General features: G+C 44.6%; 1 protein-coding gene across 3 annotated transcripts in view; it reads right to left on the bottom strand.

The window, feature by feature from the left end:
- PLCG2 (phospholipase C gamma 2) overlaps positions 1-18,938 on the bottom strand; it is a 116,764-nt gene that overhangs the window by 83,751 nt on the left and 14,075 nt on the right. Inside the window, exons 1-3 of one of the 3 annotated variants that reach the window (XM_042852125.2) lie at positions 8,208-8,330; positions 7,357-7,373; positions 923-1,161 (exon numbers count right to left, since the gene is read on the bottom strand). In XM_042852125.2, the coding sequence (XP_042708059.2) occupies positions 923-1,118 (196 nt within the window). In that variant the 5' untranslated portion in view covers positions 1,119-1,161; positions 7,357-7,373; positions 8,208-8,330. Of the gene's footprint in view, positions 1-922; positions 1,162-7,356; positions 7,374-8,207; positions 8,349-18,938 lie in introns of those variants that run through there. The other 2 variants (XM_005292307.4, XM_065567267.1) reach the window with 2 other exon arrangements.

Below are 18,938 nucleotides of genomic sequence, written 5' to 3'. Positions count from 1 at the left end.
TGTTGGATAGTTTCATTTTTTGTGTTACTTTTGTTGCCTGATTTTTTTAATTAATTGTGAGTTGATTTGATTTTGAAGACTAAGAGATCCACGTATACAGAAATTATTTTTATTTTTTTTAAACACAGAGCCTATCACAACAAAGCTTTTGTACAAAGGAAACACACCTCTGCACAGCTAGTAAAATTTAAGGTAGGGTTGCATTTCAGACCTCTGTGCCCTACAATGAGATTGCAATTACTGGATGATCCCAGTTTGCCATTGTTACTCAGAATATTTTTCCCCTCTTGTAATGAAATGGCTCAGAATTGAAAATAACCTAAGATGCTGACTCTTAGTATAAACTAATAATCTGCAAACATTTATTTTTAAAAACATTAATGAGTTATAGGTAAAGAAAAACAACAGCAAAGTTTGCAAGTCGGCTTTCCCAACCCAACCTCCCCACTTCATCCAAACTGAACACACTGAAAAGGAAAAAAAAAAAAAAAAGGCTCAAAGCCCAAGTCCTTGTGTTAAGTTTCTTCCCAGTATGTTTTAAATTGGGTTGTGTGTGTTTTTTTAGTAAGTACTTACAGCCTGATCCTACTACTTTTAATTATGCAAGTTAACCCTTACTCATGTATAAGTAAGGTTGCAAGATCAGGATCTGAATTTTTAGCCTTTGACAAAAGGCCTCTAGGAAGAAAAGCCTGAGAGTAGCAACAAGTTAGGCAGCTAGCCCTGCTGAAAGCTAACTAGTAGGAGAAACTTGGTTTACATTACAGTAAACCAACAGGGCTCACAGAATGCAATTTTTAAAGTTTAATTATGCTCTTGGGTGAAAAGAAGCAAACTATCAAATGCTGATCTAAATGACCTTTTGTCAATTACATTTATCAGTAATAAAGTCCAAGTTCTGGCATGCCATGCCAATACTCACAGAAACCTTCAATCTTGTCAGCTGTCTTGCTCCAGGCCACCTGCCTGGTTTCCATTATGACTTGGATGGTCCTCCTTTCTGGAGTAAACTTCTTGAGACTGAACACTGTCATAACTGTTCCCAGCTCCAGAGTCCTTTTAATCTGGCTCTTCTCATACTCCGGCAGCACTCCATAGTCTGTGCTTTTTCTGGACATTTTTTAAAATCAAATTTCATCAAACTGATATGTTCCTGATGTGCTGAAAAAGGGGAGGAGAGAGGGGAGCAAAATTTAATATTTAAATAACTTTACTTTGTTTTATTTCCTTCAATTTACCAAAAAATAAAAAATAAAATAAAGGATCAGTGTTGAAAAAAGATCAAAATGAATCACTGCACTTCAGGTGCAAGCATACAGTCTCAGCTGTCCGGTTAACCTTGACAACAATCCTACCTAGTCTGTGAGGTTTTCAAGGAGAAATGTGTTTTGTTGGGGGAGGGATCAGTGATCCAGTGCAGCAGGACTTAGAACAATCAGCTGGGTGGAGCAGCCTTAGCATTCAATGAAATATGATCTCAGATTCTAAACAACAAAACAAAAACTCCACTGTTTCATCAACAATGCAACGATAATGACTATCTAAAGTTCCACGGTAGCATAAGGCGAGCTAAAGTCATTCTGGCCCAAATTTATAACAGTATGTGAACAAATGCTCTCCCTATCCCTTTGGTGCATGCAGGAAAACTGGGATTGCAAGCATGCAAAGGTAGCGCAAATGCACCTGACCTTCGATTTGCATGCACACACAGTTATAAATGTGGTCTGTCTCTTTCAAATATTATCTGCAGCATTATGCAGAAGGCTCGAAATTATATTTTATACAGTGGATGATTTGATTCTCCCCAGAAACAACAGAGAAGACATGGGAGAGAAAACAGTGTAAGAGGAGACGTAAGAGATACGCTCATTGTAAGCATAGCTGTGACAAAGAGGAGAAAGCATCTGAAACTAAAAGGAGATTCATATGTACATGAGAGAAGACTGTGCCTATCTTATAACAAAGAAAGCGGCTAAAAATAATCAAGAAACCGAATAAGTGTGAGGGATTATTTTGTTCAAATTCTAAGTCTAGGTCTATATTAGAAACTTTTGCTGGTATAGGAATGTCAGTTAGAAGGGTGATTTGTTTGCAACATTTCCAGCAAAAGCCCTAGTAAATGCAGTTTACACTGGCACAGAAATACTTGTCAGTATATCTTATTTTCCTTACCAAACCAGTATAAACTATACCAGCAAAAGAACTTTTTTAACAGTATAAACGGTGTCAACAACAGAAGCATTTGCCAGTATAGCTATACCAGTATACCTAGACTGGCAACATTTTTCTAGTGTAGACTTGGCCTAAAATATTGATCCAAATTGTATTGCAGGGGTCGGCAACCTTTGGCACGCGGCTTGCCAGGGTAAGCACCCTGGCAGGCCGGGCCGTTTTGTTTACCTGCCGCGTCTGCAGGTTCGGCCGATCGTGGCTCCCACTGGCCACAGATCGCCGCTCCAGGCCAATTGGGACAGCGTGAAGCGGCATGGGCCGAGGGATGTGCTGGCCGCCACTTCCCGCCGTCCCCATTGGCCTGGGATGGCGAACCTCGGCCAGTGGGAGCCGCGATTGGCCAAACCTGCGGACGCGGCAGGTAAACAAACCGGCCCGGCCGCGTGCCAAAGGTTGCCGATCCCTGTTGTATTGTAACCACTGGAACCCATTTCTGTGTTGTCAGTAAACTTTTCCATACAAAGTGTGCCCTGGGTCCTTTTACACCACATAATAGTGTCTACCGGGTCTTTCTTTTACTAAGGTGCACCTCATTGACACCAAAAGGTGAAAAATAAGCTTTGAATCCTTCAGCGAATAATTCTCATTTGCAGGGCAATCCAGAAGTATCACTAGAGAGGCCAATGCAGTGTGGATCTGGTGAATTCAAAGATTAAATCACAGGCACATGTCCAGAATTTGGCCTCCTTTGGGTAGTCTCCGCAGATGTTAAATGATGTACCTTCCACCCCATGACCCAGCACGCCAACAACTATCAGAACGTTTTTTTCATTTTTTTAATTATTATTGTTTTACAAGGAGTGAGAGACCACTGACTCTTCACTCTTAGCAATTCTCTTTAATAGAGACACATATAGAGAAGGTAGCAGCTCTATTCCAAATCTGAAACCACTACTCACTTTCTCTCCCTATAAGAAGTCTTCCCATTTTAGAATACCACCATATTTATCTTCTATATCAGCTTTTTTCAAGTGTTCTATGTGCAAACTAAAAACTTTTAGGGCATGTCGACACTGCAATTAGACACCCGCGGCTGGCCCGTGCCAGCCAACTTAGACTCACCAGGCTTGGGCTGACATGCTGTTTAATTGTGGTTTAGATATTCCAGCTTGGGCTGCAGCCTGAGGCCTGCGATCCTCCCACCTGCCTACAATTAATCTACAATTAAACAGTCCCACAGACTGAGCCCCACGAGCCCGAGTGAGCTGACAGAGGCCAACCACGGGTTTTTAATTGCAGTGTAGACATATCCTGGCTTTCAGGCTCAAAGGGTATTATGATTTCCCTTCCTGTCAGAAATATCTAGAAACCCTTTACATCCTGAGTATTAAGAACATAGTGGCTTAGATATCAATAAAGGAAAATAAGCCTCTGCAACAGTTTTAAAGTATGCCTAAAATCTTACCATTCTTAAATAATTTATCCCTAACTCTGAGTCTGGCCTTCTCCCAGGGTGCAAATGCTGCTTATAAATTGCTTGGGGGGAAGCCTGAATTATTTCTAATTGGGGTGAAAAGGGAAAAAGAACTAATTCTTACTCTTGCTCTGTCCTATAAAGAAAGTATTAAATTCACACTTGAGGGGGCCTTTGATGTCTGGGTAGAAAGTTGGCAGGGAACCCAAATTAGTGTTGCTGTCTCTCTGCCACTACACCAAGAGGAGCTGAGAGAGCTGCAGGAAGGATGGTGACTGAAACTTGGGATAATGCAAGAAAAGGCTACATCCTGGGTCAGATCCTCAGTTGATGTAAACCAGGGGTCGGCCATGTTTGGCAAGTGGCTCGCCAGGGTAAGCACCCTAGCAGGCCGGGCCAGTTTATTTACCTGCTGACGCGGCAGGTTCGGACCATCGCGGCCCCCACTGGCCGCGGTTCACCGTCCCGGGCCAATGGGGGCAGCGGGAAGCAGCGCGGGCCGAGGGATGTGCTGGCCGCGGCTTCCCGCCACCCACATTGGCCCGGGACGGCAAACCACGGCGACTGGGGGCCGCGATCGGCCGAACCTCCCGCGTCAGCAGGTAAATAAACTGGCCTGGCCCGGCCCGCCAGGGTGCTTACTCTGGCGAGCCGCGTGCCAAACGTTGCTGACCCCTGGTGTAAACTGTCAAGGCTCCATTGAAGTTAGTAGAGTGATGACAATTTACACCAGCTGAGGATCTGACCCCATGACTCAGAAGAGGACAAGAAAGACCTCAGGGAAAGAGACAAATTACAATATTGTATTTAATGTCAGTCTTTGCACCTTTAAAGTTTTACGACCATACAGTACTTACATCTCCACGTGGTCACCTCATCTCTTATTTATGTGACAAATGGCACATGTTTCTGTACATGACAGCCATCAAGCGAGGAGACCGCTGAGACACAGTGCTTAATTTGTAATGAAAGAGGTGCAGGGGCTCAAGCAATTCGATGCCAGGGCTCAAGCAATTTTTTTACATCATAACCAATGCAGAAAGCCAAGAGGTGCCGGGGCTATGAACTGCCAAGCCTAGAGGTGACACAAATTAAGCACTGCTGAGAGACACAAGAGGCCCAATGCACATGCTGCAACTCATGAATATCAAGAGGCTTCCATGTCTCAGTCTCCTGCACATCATTGCAGCCATTAATGAATTACAGTCGCAGGTACACCTCACCCTGGTGCAGAATCCTGCACACAATGGACACTGTGGAGCCTACTCTTTCATCCATGAGCAAAGGAGGAAGTGGTTTAATTTTCGCACAAGAAGCAGTGGCTGTCACCACAGCTTTCTTGACATCCCTCTCAACCAGGGCCAGAAGTAGGAAGGGCTTAAAGCCCCTCAGAGCAGCTTCAACCACCAGCTCCAGAATCTCCTCTGGTTCTCTTCCTCTCTCCTCAATCCACTACCCTTCACCGTGAGCAGTTTCAGTTTCCATTTGGATAACCAATCTGACTCTGCTACTTCTCGCTTCCCTTCTGTAACCTCCTTCTTTAACCTAACTTCCCCTCCATCACTGTCTCCTGACCTGATCCTTACTAAATATCGTTTTCTTCAGATCTCCCCCCTCCTCTCTCTCTCTCACCAACACTTACTTTCTTTTCACCATCTCATCATCCACTCCTTTCACAATGTCCACTCTCCCAGCCTTCTCAAAGTTCTCTGCTACCGTCACCCTTCTCTTTCAAATCCCTTCTTAAATAATACTTCACTTAATCCTTCCTACTGCACACTGATGAAGAAGATAATGATCTGCCCTGTTATCCCATTTTACATTAGATTCTAAGCTCTCTGGAGCAGGGACCATGCCTTTTAGCCCATGTTTTGCAAAGCACTACAGAGGTTTGTGGTGTTCTGTACCCATTTATTCATATTAAATTCTTCTATTAACTCTAATGGGAGTTATATATACCAATCCCCAGGTAACGATGACAAATTACCTATCAGGATCACTGTGTTGGTAGGATTTAGCCGAAAGTGCAATCGATCCTTTTGACTCTATAGAACTAATCACATAATTAATTCATGAAATTATAGTGGATTCATATCTAGTGATCTATCCATAATCCCTTCAGTTACAATGCTTTCCATTAAAAAGAGATAATGGCAATGCATGAAGGGGAAAAAAATCAAAGGAAATCCTCTCTCTGACTTTTAAACATACAATACTGTTCTTGCTCTCTCCTTCCTTCCTCCCGCATCACACCACCCAAAATTAAGAATTGCATTAACATCAGACCATAATTCAGATCTGTAGCACTGAGTCTTTAAAAAATAATTTTTAAAAGTTCATTTTTTTAATGCTCCACTGAATTATACACAGTCAAGCGCCTGACTACTAAATTAATCTCATTTTCTTGATAATCTAACAAAACAGATCAGATATGTCTTTTATAGGGACAAACAGTAGCTGTAAAGCGAAACCTGACAAATTTATTTCATTCGAGGAATGCTTTGGGGCAGTCTCTTAACACAGGAAGTTGCTTAATAAGGATGGCCTTTTGTACACTTCTCAATGTATATGGTACATTGGTTTTAATAAATTTCTGCTCCTAAATTTTCTGAGAATTATAAAAGATTATCTTTTCCCCCCTTAAGATGTAAGCATCTTCATTGGTTATTTTATCATTAATTCTAAATTTCAAGATACATATCAGTGGTCAGGTTTGTACTGTACTCTGAAATCATCCTAAATTTAATGATATCTACTTCATTGAACAGACATGGAAAAAGATCTGTTGGATGGACTAAAAAACCTTAACTTGACCAATGAAGGATTGCTCCCTACAGTATAAAACTTTCCACTACTTTTACTCTATACCATTCACCTTTCAAAGCAACCTACCCGTTTACTTTGTTAATTTAAAGTATTTTAAATTAAGTAAAGTTCATTTAAAGTACCATTCACCTTTCAAAGCAACCTACCCGTTTACTTTATGTTAATTTAAAGTATTTTAAATTAAGTAAAGTTCATTTAAAGTAACATCACAATGAGTTTCTCAACTATGAAATTTATTAGACCCCTAAAGGAAGTGATGAAAGCACATGAGATTAGACTGGGCAAAGCACAATATGTGATGTTTGTAACAATCATGCACTGACCAGTATAGAGATACTATTTGACCTATCAGAATTTTTTTTAATCTATTCATCAAAGTAGTTATTTATTATCACGGGATCTGAGCATGCCACAGTCAGTGGACTTTAGCCTCACAATATCGCTGTGAGGAACAGAAGTGTTATCCCTCTTTTACAGACAGCGAACTGGAGCAGAGGGGAAAATAAATGACCAGTGCAAAAAAAGTCTGTGACTGACCTGGGAATTGAACACAGTAACAGTTCTAAATACAAGTCTAGTCCCCAATCCACTAGATTATCCCTTCCTACTCCCACAGTGTGATATGGGCAGACAATTGAGTTGATGGGGGGGGTCTTGCACACGTCACATTGCAGGACTGGGAACGCTGAATGTACTGTATAACCTCACTAATGTGCACTAAAGGCTAGAAAAACATTGCAAATAACTAAAAACAATAAAATAATGCAAACATAAGATATACTACCTTTATTTTTTTAAACAACGGTATTGAGTTATACTTTGTTATAGTGCTTCATAATTTGTTAAGACAACTCCTTTGTATACTAAGAGCTCTCCACACCTACCTGCTAACAGATCTTTGCTGAGAAGCGGGAGAAGAGAAAGAACTGCACTAAATGCAAATGATCACAGGTGTAGGTTACTGCAATGTTGCAGCATTTATTATGATAATTATTTCTTGTAGTTGCGCCCATGATATGTCAGGTGCTTTCCAGGCATCCTAGGTGGGACAGGAAGGATGGGGTGGCAGCAGCATCTGGAGATCTTTGACCTCAGGCAGGTCACTCACTATTTGTTTTCCCTAAATCCCCCTTTGTAAAAGGAGTTAGTAATACCCCCATTCACCCTGCTTTGTCTTAGCTATTTAGATCGCAAGCGCTCCTTGGGCAGGGACCGCCTCTAGCTGGGTTTGTACAGCACCTAGCACAACTGGGCAGGGCTCTCAGCAGAGGTTACCCTCAGGGTAGCTGACAGCTTCAGGCCGGCCAGAGGGGAAGGGAGAAGCAGCCCCAAAGGGCCTTTCTATACAAGTGGCCCCTGCAAGGCCAAGACCAAACACCCAGACCTCTGCACCGCTCCCCGGCTTGTCCGCTGGCCTCCCTGACCCCGCGCGCAGGGAGCTCCGGCTGCACCAGCCCCGCCTCGCTCGGGCCGCGCCTGCAGCTGTCAAAGGCTCCCAGCGCTGCAGCGTTTCCTTCCTTCTTTTTGCAGACCGGCCCCGGCCCCGGCCCCAGCAGAGCCCAGCGCCGGCGAGAGCCCCCGGCCGGGGGACAGGTGCCGCCCGGGCGCTGGGCCAACCCCCGGGGGGCGCTGAGCCAACGGCCGCGGGGAGCGCGCCCTCCGCCAGCCCCCTCGCCCCCAGCCTCGGCGGCGACGGGCTGCGGCTCACTCGCCCGCCTCCTGCCTCCTGCCTCACCTGGGCGCGGGGAGCTGCAGCCCCGGGAGCCTCCCGGCCGGTGCCCTACGCTGCAGGCGGCGGCGGCGCCAAGGGGGCCGGGGCCGGGGCCGCTGCCAGGCCGGTCGGTGGCTGAGACTCTCCGAGGCTCCCCGCTTCTGCTTCTGTGGTAGCAACTGGGGGGGTCATGTGACCTGCCCCGGCCACCTACTGGCGGTGCGGGGAGAGGAGCCTCGGCCCCGGGGGAGGCTGAGGCGGGACAGGCGCCTCTCTCCCCTCCCCCGGGCCGCCTCCGCCGGGGGGCTGGGCGGGATCCGAGGGGATGGGAGCCGGGTCCCCACAGGACAAGGTGGGACCCCGAGGTAGAGGCCGTAGCGCAGCCTTCAGTCTGACCAATGCCAAGAGTTCATGTCCCTCCTCTGGCCTCCAACACCCAGGGTGTGGAAATCCCGGGGAGCTGGGCGGGGGGTTAATACGAAGCTCCCCGTCTTTTCCCGCCTGCCTTCGGAGCCTGCCAGGGCGCTGGGGCGAGAACTGTTCTCTGCCCCCCGGCGGGCTCGAACTGCCATGGGGTCGGAGTGAAAGCGGAGATTCGCACAGCGCCCGGGGGTCTCCCCAGGCGGGGGCTTTAGGGATAAGACTAACGGTGGTGAGAAGGGGTTGCTGCAGGACTGATGCAGGAGCCCCCAGTTCACGTGGGGCTCTTCCATTAGCACAGAGGGAAATATTCATCCCTTGGTCTGCTGCTAGGTGAGGGCAGCTGTGCGGCCCATTCTTTTCCATTGTTTGGAGTCAGGGGTAGCTACTGCTTGAGGAAGCAGGAAGCTGTGGCAAGGGACTGTGCCTGACCTACTTTAACAGCTCTTTGATCTCTGGTTGGAAAGGGACGGTCGAAAGACTCCAACTACCACGTTTTTCCCAGGCCCAACATTGGTCCTCAGCACCTGTCCTAGATGGATGGATGACCCATGGAAAACAGCATATAAACATATTGCCTGTAGAGACAAAATTGCTGAGGATAATGGAATCCTACATTAAGGGCATTATGTCACAGTGCCACACACCATAGGATCAGACATTCTGGCAGAGCCCAAGACATGCTATTCTGGCCAAGCCTGGATATTGACATGGTACCAAAACTACAAGAAAAAGGAAGTAATAGGAACCACATAGGATTTGAGATCACCTGTGGTCCAAGTTTGACCCAGATCTATTGAATTAAACTGAAGTAATTACTATTTACTAGTGGATTACTCATTCTTTCTTAAATAGATATGTTGCACAATACAATGAGTAACAATGTAATAGCACATTGTAAATGGCAGTTTGCTCACCAGAATATTCCAGGTAAGCTAATGAAAGTCATAATTCATGAGTGGCTCATTTTGGCCATTTTGTAATTATGTATCACACTATATCAGTTCCTTTCAATGCATAGATTAATAGGTTAGCAGAAAAACAGGGTGGATAAAAATCAGTGAATTTTTTTAATTTTTTTTTTTTACTTAAAATCAAATAAAAAAATCAATTTATTTAAATTATAACTTTTTAAAAAATAAATCTGTTTAAAAGGAAATCTGAATTTAATGCAAAATATGTTAGGCCTAAACTTATTATAATTTAATTATAAATGTGAAATGTTTTGATGAGACGTTTATGTATCCAAAACATTTAAAGTTTGTTTAATAAAAATACATTTTATATGCTGTTTTGTGTGTTTGTTTTAATTCCAGTTACCATCCTAATATGGCACACAAATCATGAGCAATTATCTTTAATTTAATTTACTAGATAAGTTAATTATCTAGTAAATAAGCAATACATCATTCACCATTTTCTAACATACTAAAAATGTACAAATAATCTGAAAAATATTAATCTATATAATTACTTAAATAAATGTAGTTATAGTGTACCCTCTTACATAGCAAAATCTACAATGTAGGCCAGATGTGGGCAAACTATGGACCATGGGCCACATCCGGCCCATAGGACTGTCCTGGCCAGCTCTTGAGCTCCCGGCCGGGGAGGCTAGCCCCCGGTCCTTCCCGCACTGTGCCCCCTCCCCCGCAGCCTCAGCTCAGCACGCCGCCAGCCTCTGTCCCGCCGCTCCTGAGGGGGCCTGTTGGGGGGCGGGGGTGTGGATAGGGGTTGGAGCAGTCAGGGGACGGGGGGGATTAGGGCGGGGAGCTCCAGGGGGGGACAGTCAGGGGACAAGGAGCAGGGAGGGTTGGATAGGTCTTGGGTTCTGAGGGGGGTGGATAGGGGGTGGGGGCCAGGCTGTTTGGGGAGGCACAACCTTCCCTACCAGGCCCTCCATACAGTTTCACAACCCCAATGTGGCCCTTGGCCCAAAAAGTTTGCCCACCCCTGGTGTAGGCTCTATTTAGTTATAAAATCAATATATTTTAATGGTCATATCAACCAATGAGAATGCACATTTCTTTAGAAAATAACAAGTACAGATGCAAAAGTTAACTAAAATTGATTATTTAAATTGAGACTTTCCACTTGGTGATTTAAATCAATCCACCCTGAAAAGTCAGTACAAATGGCAAATAATTGGATTTTTTTTTTAAAGGCAAGAAGGATTCATGGGATCAGTCTCATAACTTGGGACCAAGAAATAGTCGCTTACTGGTACTATACCTTTACCCTGATATAACGCTGTCCTCGGGAGCCAAAAAATCTTACCGCATTATAGGTGAACCCGCATTATATTGAACTTGCTTTGATCCGCCGATCCACATTATATCCGAATTCGTGTTATATCAGCTCGTGGAAGAGGTGTAGTTTGTCACACATTCATTGCACCTCCACCCATAGATATTTCACAAATAAACAACTGGGTGTGTAAACTAAGAAAAGTAGAGAAAACTCTTTCTGGACACACCAGCTAATATCCTTATCCCTTTGAAATGTGTCACAGAATGTCTAATGACCACAAGTACTCAGGGACAGAATTGGACATTACATTCAAAAGATATCACCTCCAAAATCCAGAGCCTGTGTGTCCTATGGCTGCAGAATTTGCTGAAGCATCTACCCATTGCCATTCCCTTGATGTAGAATTGTGCTTCAGGGTCTACGTTTTCATTTAAAAATATTTCTAGCCCTCATGGTTACAAAAGAAACCCTCCAAAACTCGAGCTGAGCATAAACCTATACATTGTTGCGTACCACAGTCTATCGCTAGCCTGAAACAATAGCTCCCAGAGGTGTGGGCCAGGGGTGTTAACTGTGAAACTAAAGATGACTATTAAACTTTCAACATTAATAACTCTCACTGATGATGATTTTAGCAGAATCATTCTGCTAACTGCTTCTCACACCTTTTCAGCTGCCAAACTTTTCTCTTGACATCATCTTTGATGCAGTTATGAATTATCCACACAAAACTCTGCAGGAAATAGAAAACTGAAAATGTGGGGGTATCAAAATAAATTGAATGTAGTATCAATAACACAGGGACTGTGCCAAGGGTATTATTTCTTTTCAGTTCTTAATCATTAAACCCCTCTATTTTTAATTTTAAAAGAAGCTGCCATTAAATTTTTAGTCATTTGCTCAACAGTGCAACCGACTCCTGAGACCTTGTTGTAGAAGTTAGATACAACTTATGGCAGAGTAAACAAGGCTTTGCCTAATACTATGCTAAGGCAGTGGTTCACTATTGACTCAGAAGAAAGACTAACACCCACTGAATCACCAACATGTTGCAGATTATCTTGTGATAGCACCTCCACTATACTGCACCTATACTTTGTCTTAAAGGAGAAAAGTTACATAGTCACAGAATATATTAAATATATGGAAGAGGATCAAACCATAGCTGCATAACACTACATTCCCAAGCTTTTTTGGATGTAATTAAGATCTCAGCCATATCATTGCATGGTTTGGTGAGTGTTTTTTCCCCATGTAATATTTACTTTTTGCAAACTCTAGGATTTTGCCCTTTACATTTGTGGAGATATGTGTGGGTAAAGAAAGAGGCCCACATCCACAAAAAGCAACAGAGGGTCCTATGGCACCTTTGAGACTAACAGAAGTATTGGGAGCATAAGCTTTCGTGGGTAAGAACCTCACTTCTTCAGATGCAAGACTTCTTACCCATGAAAGCTTATGCTCCCAATACTTCTGTTAGTCTCAAAGGTGCCACATGACCCTCTGTTGCTTTTTACAGATTCAGACTAACACGGCTACCCCTCTGATACTTCACATCCACAAAGGGACTTTGATGGTTAATCTATACTGCGAAAAACAAAAACAAAAAAGCCTCAGCAGTGAGTCTCAGAGCCTGGGTCTACAGACTCGGACTCATGCTACGGCACTAAAAATATTTGTAGCTCAAGTTCTGAGATCCATAGTGCGAGCCCCATGCGCCCGATTCTGTAAACCTGGGCTTTGAGAGTTGCTGGTGTGGCTTTATTTTTGCAGGTAGATGTATCCTTCCGTGCCTAGGAAAGCACTGGAACAACAGTGTGATCCACAGATCCCAAGTTAAGTGCCTCAGATCTATTTGAATTGAAGGAGAAAGGTGCCTTAGAATGGAATTCACAAAAGCCAGCATAGTAGGCAGGGAGCTAGCCAGGAAGATGCCAATGAGAGTGGTGTGTTCTAAGTCTTGCCCCTCTCATAGAGATAGGCATCTCTCTTTTTTTGCAATCCACAGCCAGGAACATTCCCCCTCCCACCTGTTTACAGCAGGGCCGACTAGGCACCAGCGTTCCAAGCATGTGCTTGGGGCGGCACTTTTCAAGGGGTGGCTCTCCAGCCCTTTGGGGGCGGCACTCCATTTTTTTTTTGCTTCGGCTGCGGCACTCCGGCCCTTTTTTAATTTTTTCTTGGGGCGGCAAAAAGCCTGAGTCAGGTGGCTTAGGCACCAAGTTGTTTCTTGTGAGAATGAGTTAGGCAAGAGTCACGCAGTTTAGGCTTGGAATTTCTTTAAATCAAGTGTACAAAAACTATCTGCAATTTGCATGTCAAGCACTCGTAGGGAAAGGCTGCAGTGCAGACCCAATCGGATGAATAACCATCTCAAAAAGGTTATTAGGAATAAGCAGAGAACTATGGGGAATTGGGAAAGGTTTTGATCAGCAAAGAAAGCTTGGAGGTTAGAAAATGTGAGAATTGCTACAAGTCAAGCTGAATTAGCTCTTGCCAAGGAAATTAAAATAAATAATAAGTTATATAAATAAAAAGAGAATAAGGAAGGATTAGGTTATGCTGCTATGCAGTGTGGATGAGAGGGAGAGTAAAAATAACGTAGGTATTGCTCAAAAACTAAATGACTACTTAGCCTCAGTTTTCAATAAGGATAATAATATGAAACATGACCATGAAGGCAGGACGCTGATGGAAATGAGTGTATAGATATGGAAATTACCACATCTGATATGGAGGGAAATGTAAAGATCTTAATGCATTCAAATCAGGGGAGCCAGATAATTTCCATCCTAGAATATTTAAAGAACAGGCACATGAGATTACTAGTCCTGTAGCAAGAATTTTTAATATGTCTATCTATTCAGAGGTAGTAGCATATGACTGGAGAATAGCTAACATTGTACCTATATTTAAGGAAGGAAAAAAATGATCCAAGCTATTACAGATCCGTTAGTCTGACCTCTGTACTATGCAAAGTTTTAGAACAAATTGTGATGGAAAGAATAATTAAATTCTTGGAGGTAAATGGAAAAGGAGATTAATGCAACATTACCAAAGGTAGATCATGCCAGACTAACCTGATTTGCTTCTCTAGGGTTCTGCCTGTCCTTATTCCTGTTACACCTTTTAACTGAAAATGACATCCTTTTTGGATGTTTGTAGTATTGTTGGTACCAGGATAAGAGAAGACAAGGTGGGTGATGTAATAGATTTTATTTGACCAACTTCTGTTGATGAAAGATACAAGCTTTCGAGTTACACAGAGATCTTCTTCAGGTCTGGGAAAGGTACTTCAAGTGTCACAGCTAAATACAAGGTGGACCACATAGTTTTAGAAGTTCTCAGGACAAATTATTTGGTGGCCTCAAAGTGTGGCTACCAACTCTTGCTGGTGGCTGCTCTCACACTTTTTCCTAAAATATTTAATTAGCTTTAGGAAAAACAAATAAATACGCACATATACATGTCCAAATGATTGTAATTTATTTATTGCTAACTAGTAAGTCTGTTATGAAAAGTGATATTAACAAACATACAAGTATCACTTTTCACAGCAGACTTACTCAGCCCTGGCAAGCCTGAGGACAAATTAAGGCCTTGATGGGTGGGGTTGAGGGAGGCAGCAGGGGCCAGGGATGAGGGGGGTGGATAGGTGGTGGCCGGCCGGGGAAGACATCAGGGGCCAGAGCCTGAAGCCCCACAGCTAGGGGACAGGGCCTGGGGATGGAACCCAAAGCTGTGCAGCCGGAGCTTGGGGTGGGAGCCTGAAGCCCTGGAGCCAGAGCCTGCCTCCCCCCACTCCAGGGCCAAAACCCAAAGCCTGAGCCCCACCGCCCTTGAGAAGATGAGGAACTCACCGGCTGCCTGCTTCTCCAGCATTGTGCCCCAGGTGTCTCTAGAAGGGGGCAGGGCTCAACCGCTGCTAAGGACCCCAGCAACCAACACCAAGGCGGTGTATCCCAGGAGCAACAGGGAGGGGTAGGGGAAGGGGGAGGGGCAGCTGCTTCCTCTCCTTCCTCCTGCCTCCCCCACTCCAAATCATAGCCCAGGAGGTTGTGGCTGCAAGAAAAGCCCCTGGCAGCTGCATTTCAGAAAAGCTGGTTTAGCATAAGTAGTTAACATAGGGTTACCATGTCCGGCTTTTTGGGCCTCAAATCCCCGTCCGGGGGGAAATCCCAAAAAGCCGAACATGTCCGGGAAAATCGGGACATGCGGGGCCGGCGGTGCTGGGCCGGGGGCTGGCCCAGGGCCGCCACCCAAGGTCCCGAGCCGACCCAGGCTGGAGACGCTGGGGGGGCCAGACTGGGCTGCGCCTCCTCCCCCCCTTACCTGCTTCCTGCTTCGGGCTTCCCGCGAATCAAATGTTCGCAGGAAGCAGAGGAGGGGGCGGAGTTGGGGCGGGGACTTTGGGGAAGGGGTGGAGTTGGGGCGGGGGCGGGGCCCCGTGGAGTGTCCTCTTTTTGAACACTCAAAATATGGTAACCCTAGTTAACATATATTCCAAGAGACCATTCAAGGTGAAGTGGCCCATTAAAGTTAACATCTCTGCAGTCATAGAACATCCTTTTTAGATGTAAATTTCCCTGTCCCACACAAACCTCATGTATAGTATCACAATGTACATGGCTCCGTGCTTATTACAGGGCCTAATAACCTAGACTGTATATCTAAATGCTCTGGTAGATTATATCTGGACTTCAAGCACATTGTACAGCTGCAGACATGTCCACATTCTCATACTTTGGATAATTACAGCACCATCTCACCACAATTTCTGTACAGGTCTGAATCCAGATTCCCTTGCAAGTGGTTCTCTTTTAAAGTGCTCTAGTAGTTACTTGACTCAGTTCTTACGGATTTACATTTTAATCTTTGTAGCCTAATCATAATATTTAGAAGTAAATACTGATTTAAAGTATACTATTCAAGTGCAGTAATGGAGAAGTTCATATGGGAGAGAATGGGTGTTGTGCTTTTTAATAACTGGCTGGGACATTTGTTTGAATCCCAAAATACTAAACTGCTGTTTTAATACCTACCATCTTCTTGCCCTCTTATAATTTGCAAACCTTTATGAAATTGGCTTTTTTTGTTACATGAATGTTTGGGGAATGGCTGTCCTTCATATGGATGCCCCATCCTGAAAGAAATCTTTTCTGAACCCTCTTCTGGCCCTCAAACAACCCCCCAACCTCTCCAAGCTGATCATCAGAAGCAAGCTCCCCACAGACCAGGACACAGGAACTCAAAGCAACACCAGACCCTGCCAGAACAACAGATGCGAAACCTGCAGACATATCACCACTGCTACAACGATCATCATCCCCCACAGCATACCAATCAAGATCCATGGAACCTATACATGCCTATCACAATATGTGATATACCTCATGAAGTGCACCAAATGCCCCAATAAAAACGATGTGGATGAGACAAGACAATCACTACTCTCTCAAATGAACTCACACAGGAAAATGATAAAAGATAAAAACATCCTGTCACCTGTGGGTGAACACTTTTCACAAAAAGAACGAGGAGTACTTGTGGCACCTTAGAGACTAACAAATTTAGCTTTCATGGGCTAAAACCCACTTCATCATATGCATGCAGTGGAAAATACAGTAGGAAGATAGATAGACAGATAGATAGATATACACAGAGAACATGAAAAAATGGGTGTTGCCATACCAACTCTAACAAGACCAATCAATTAAGGTGGCTATTATCAGCAGGAGAAAAAAAACTTTTGTAGTGATAATCAGCATGGCCCATTTCAAACAGTTGACAAGAAGGTGTGAGTAACAGTAGGGGAAAAATTAGCATGGGGAAATAGTTTTTACTTTTGTGTAATGACCCATCCACTCCCAGTCTTTATTCAAGCCTAATTTAATGGTATCCAGTTTGCAAATTAATTCCAGTTCTGCAGTTTCTCGTTGGAGTCTGTTTTTGAAGTTTTTTTGTTGAAGAATTGTGACTTTTAAGTCTGTAATGGAGTGACCAGGGAGGTTGAATGTTTTTGAATGTTCAACTGGTTTTTGAATGTTATAATTCTTGATGTCTGATTTGTGTCCATTTATTCTTTTGCATAGAGACTGTCCGGTACATGGCAGAGGGGCATTACTACTACTCTGAACCTTTTCACAAAATGATCACTCTATATCTGACCTATCAGTCCTCATCCTCAAAGTAAACCTGCACAACACTTTCAAAAGACAAGCATTGGCGCTTCAATTCAAAACTGCTAGACACTAAAAATCATGGACTGAATAGAGACACTGAGTTTATGGTCTATTACAACAATCTATAACCCACTAACAACCCCCAGCCCAGCCGCCTTTCTCCCATCTTCCTTTCCCTCCTATAACTGGAGAGGTGTTAATGGGCCCTTTCACCTTGTATGGTCCTTTGAAATATGTGTTAACTACTTATTTTAAACAATCCGTTAAACTTTGTATTTAGCTGTGACACTCGGAGTATCTTTCCCAGAGCTGAAGAAGAGCTCTGTGTAAGCTCGGAAGCTTGTCTCTCTCAGCAGCAGAAGTTGGTCCAATATAAGATATTACCTCACCCACCTTGTCTCTCTCATGTTCACACATAGCATTTTTCATCTGTAGACACAGGTGCCAACTTGACAGGAGCTCAAGCACCCAGGGAAAAAAAAATGAGGGGTGCTCAGCACCAGGGGCGACTCTATGTATTTTGCCGCCCCAAGCACGGCAGTCAGGCGGCTTTCGGCGGCACGCCTGCGGGAGGTCCGCCGGTATCGCGCCTTCGGCGTACCCACCGCCGAATTGCAGCCGAAGCCGCAGGACCGGCAGACTTCTTGAAGGCATACCGCCGAAGGCAGCCTGACTGCCACCCTCACGGCGACCGGCAGGCCACTCCCCGTGGCTTGCCGCCCCAGGCACGCACTTGGTGCACTGGTGCCTGGAGCTGCCCCTGCTCAGCACCCACCAGCCACAGTGCTTCCAGCCGGGGGCTAGCTGCCGATCAGCTGTTCAGACGGCAGGACGTGCTCAGGGGAGGGGAGGCAGAGGGGAGGGACCGGCAGGCAGGTAGGCAGGGGGTTCTTGGGGAAGGGGTGGAGTAGGGGCAGGAAGAGGGCCTCGGGGGAAGGGACAGAGTGCGGGTAGTGCATCAGGGCAGAGCGGGAATAGAGCACCCATTGGGAAAAATACAAGTCAGCGCCTGTGTCTGATGCTACAAAGAGTAATATGGGCAATGGTGGGAGAACTATTATAGACTGGCTGCTAGAATATTAACCACTGTTTCATCCAACCTTAACTTAGAGCAGAGCTAGACAATACAGTGGCTAAAACACCAGCAGCTATCAGTTCCCTGTCTACACTTGTGCTTCTACTGGTAGTGTCAGCAGTGGGAAATTTTAAGCAAAAATCTCGTGACAATCAGGCCTCAGGGGAACAAGAGAAGAATGAGAAGACTGCAGAAGAGATGACCATCAAGCTAGGCTCATACAGCCCTAAACATGTTTGAAAAGAGCAGAGGACATCAAAAGGGGGGAGGTCTAGACGTTTTTTGAAGAACTGATGTGATTCCCCTCCTTTCTCCCACACTCCCTAGACAAAGCAGCTGAAGTTCCAAATGGAGCTTATCAGAGATCACATGAAAGAACTGTACCCAAGATTTTTCTCATACACCAATAAGACTGAAGCAGAAAAGAGCTTGTAAAGGACAATGTAAATTTTTCTTTTCTTTTTTTAAGCCGATAAAGCAAAAACCTTTTGTAGGAACAAAAGTGGTGGCAGATTGCCAGCTCTGATAAACCCGGCACCTGACAGTACTTTCAAGTGAAGAAGTGGAGCCTAGATCCACTGCTCAGTAACCCCTGGATTCCTTCATTATTTACCCATTGGCAAAAGCAGTGTGGTAAGCAAATACAGGAATAGAAATCGCTCCATTACCATCTTTAGCCTCTTGCTCTCACTCATTATCCCTGTGAGCTGCCAGAGGTGTGTGCTGGGAAGGAGAACTTAATGCAAGAGGAATGTGGGGACAAATGGAAGCGAGCAAGGTAATACACAGAGGGTTAGATTGTGGCATTTAGGCTGTTCTGGGGGCAGT

Source organism: Chrysemys picta, chromosome 14, assembly GCF_011386835.1.
Source record: "Chrysemys picta bellii isolate R12L10 chromosome 14, ASM1138683v2, whole genome shotgun sequence".
NCBI classification, from domain to species: Eukaryota; Metazoa; Chordata; order Testudines; family Emydidae; genus Chrysemys; species Chrysemys picta.
The sequence above is the reverse complement of the archived record's forward strand: the minus strand, read 5'-3'. Positions and strand labels throughout refer to the sequence as shown.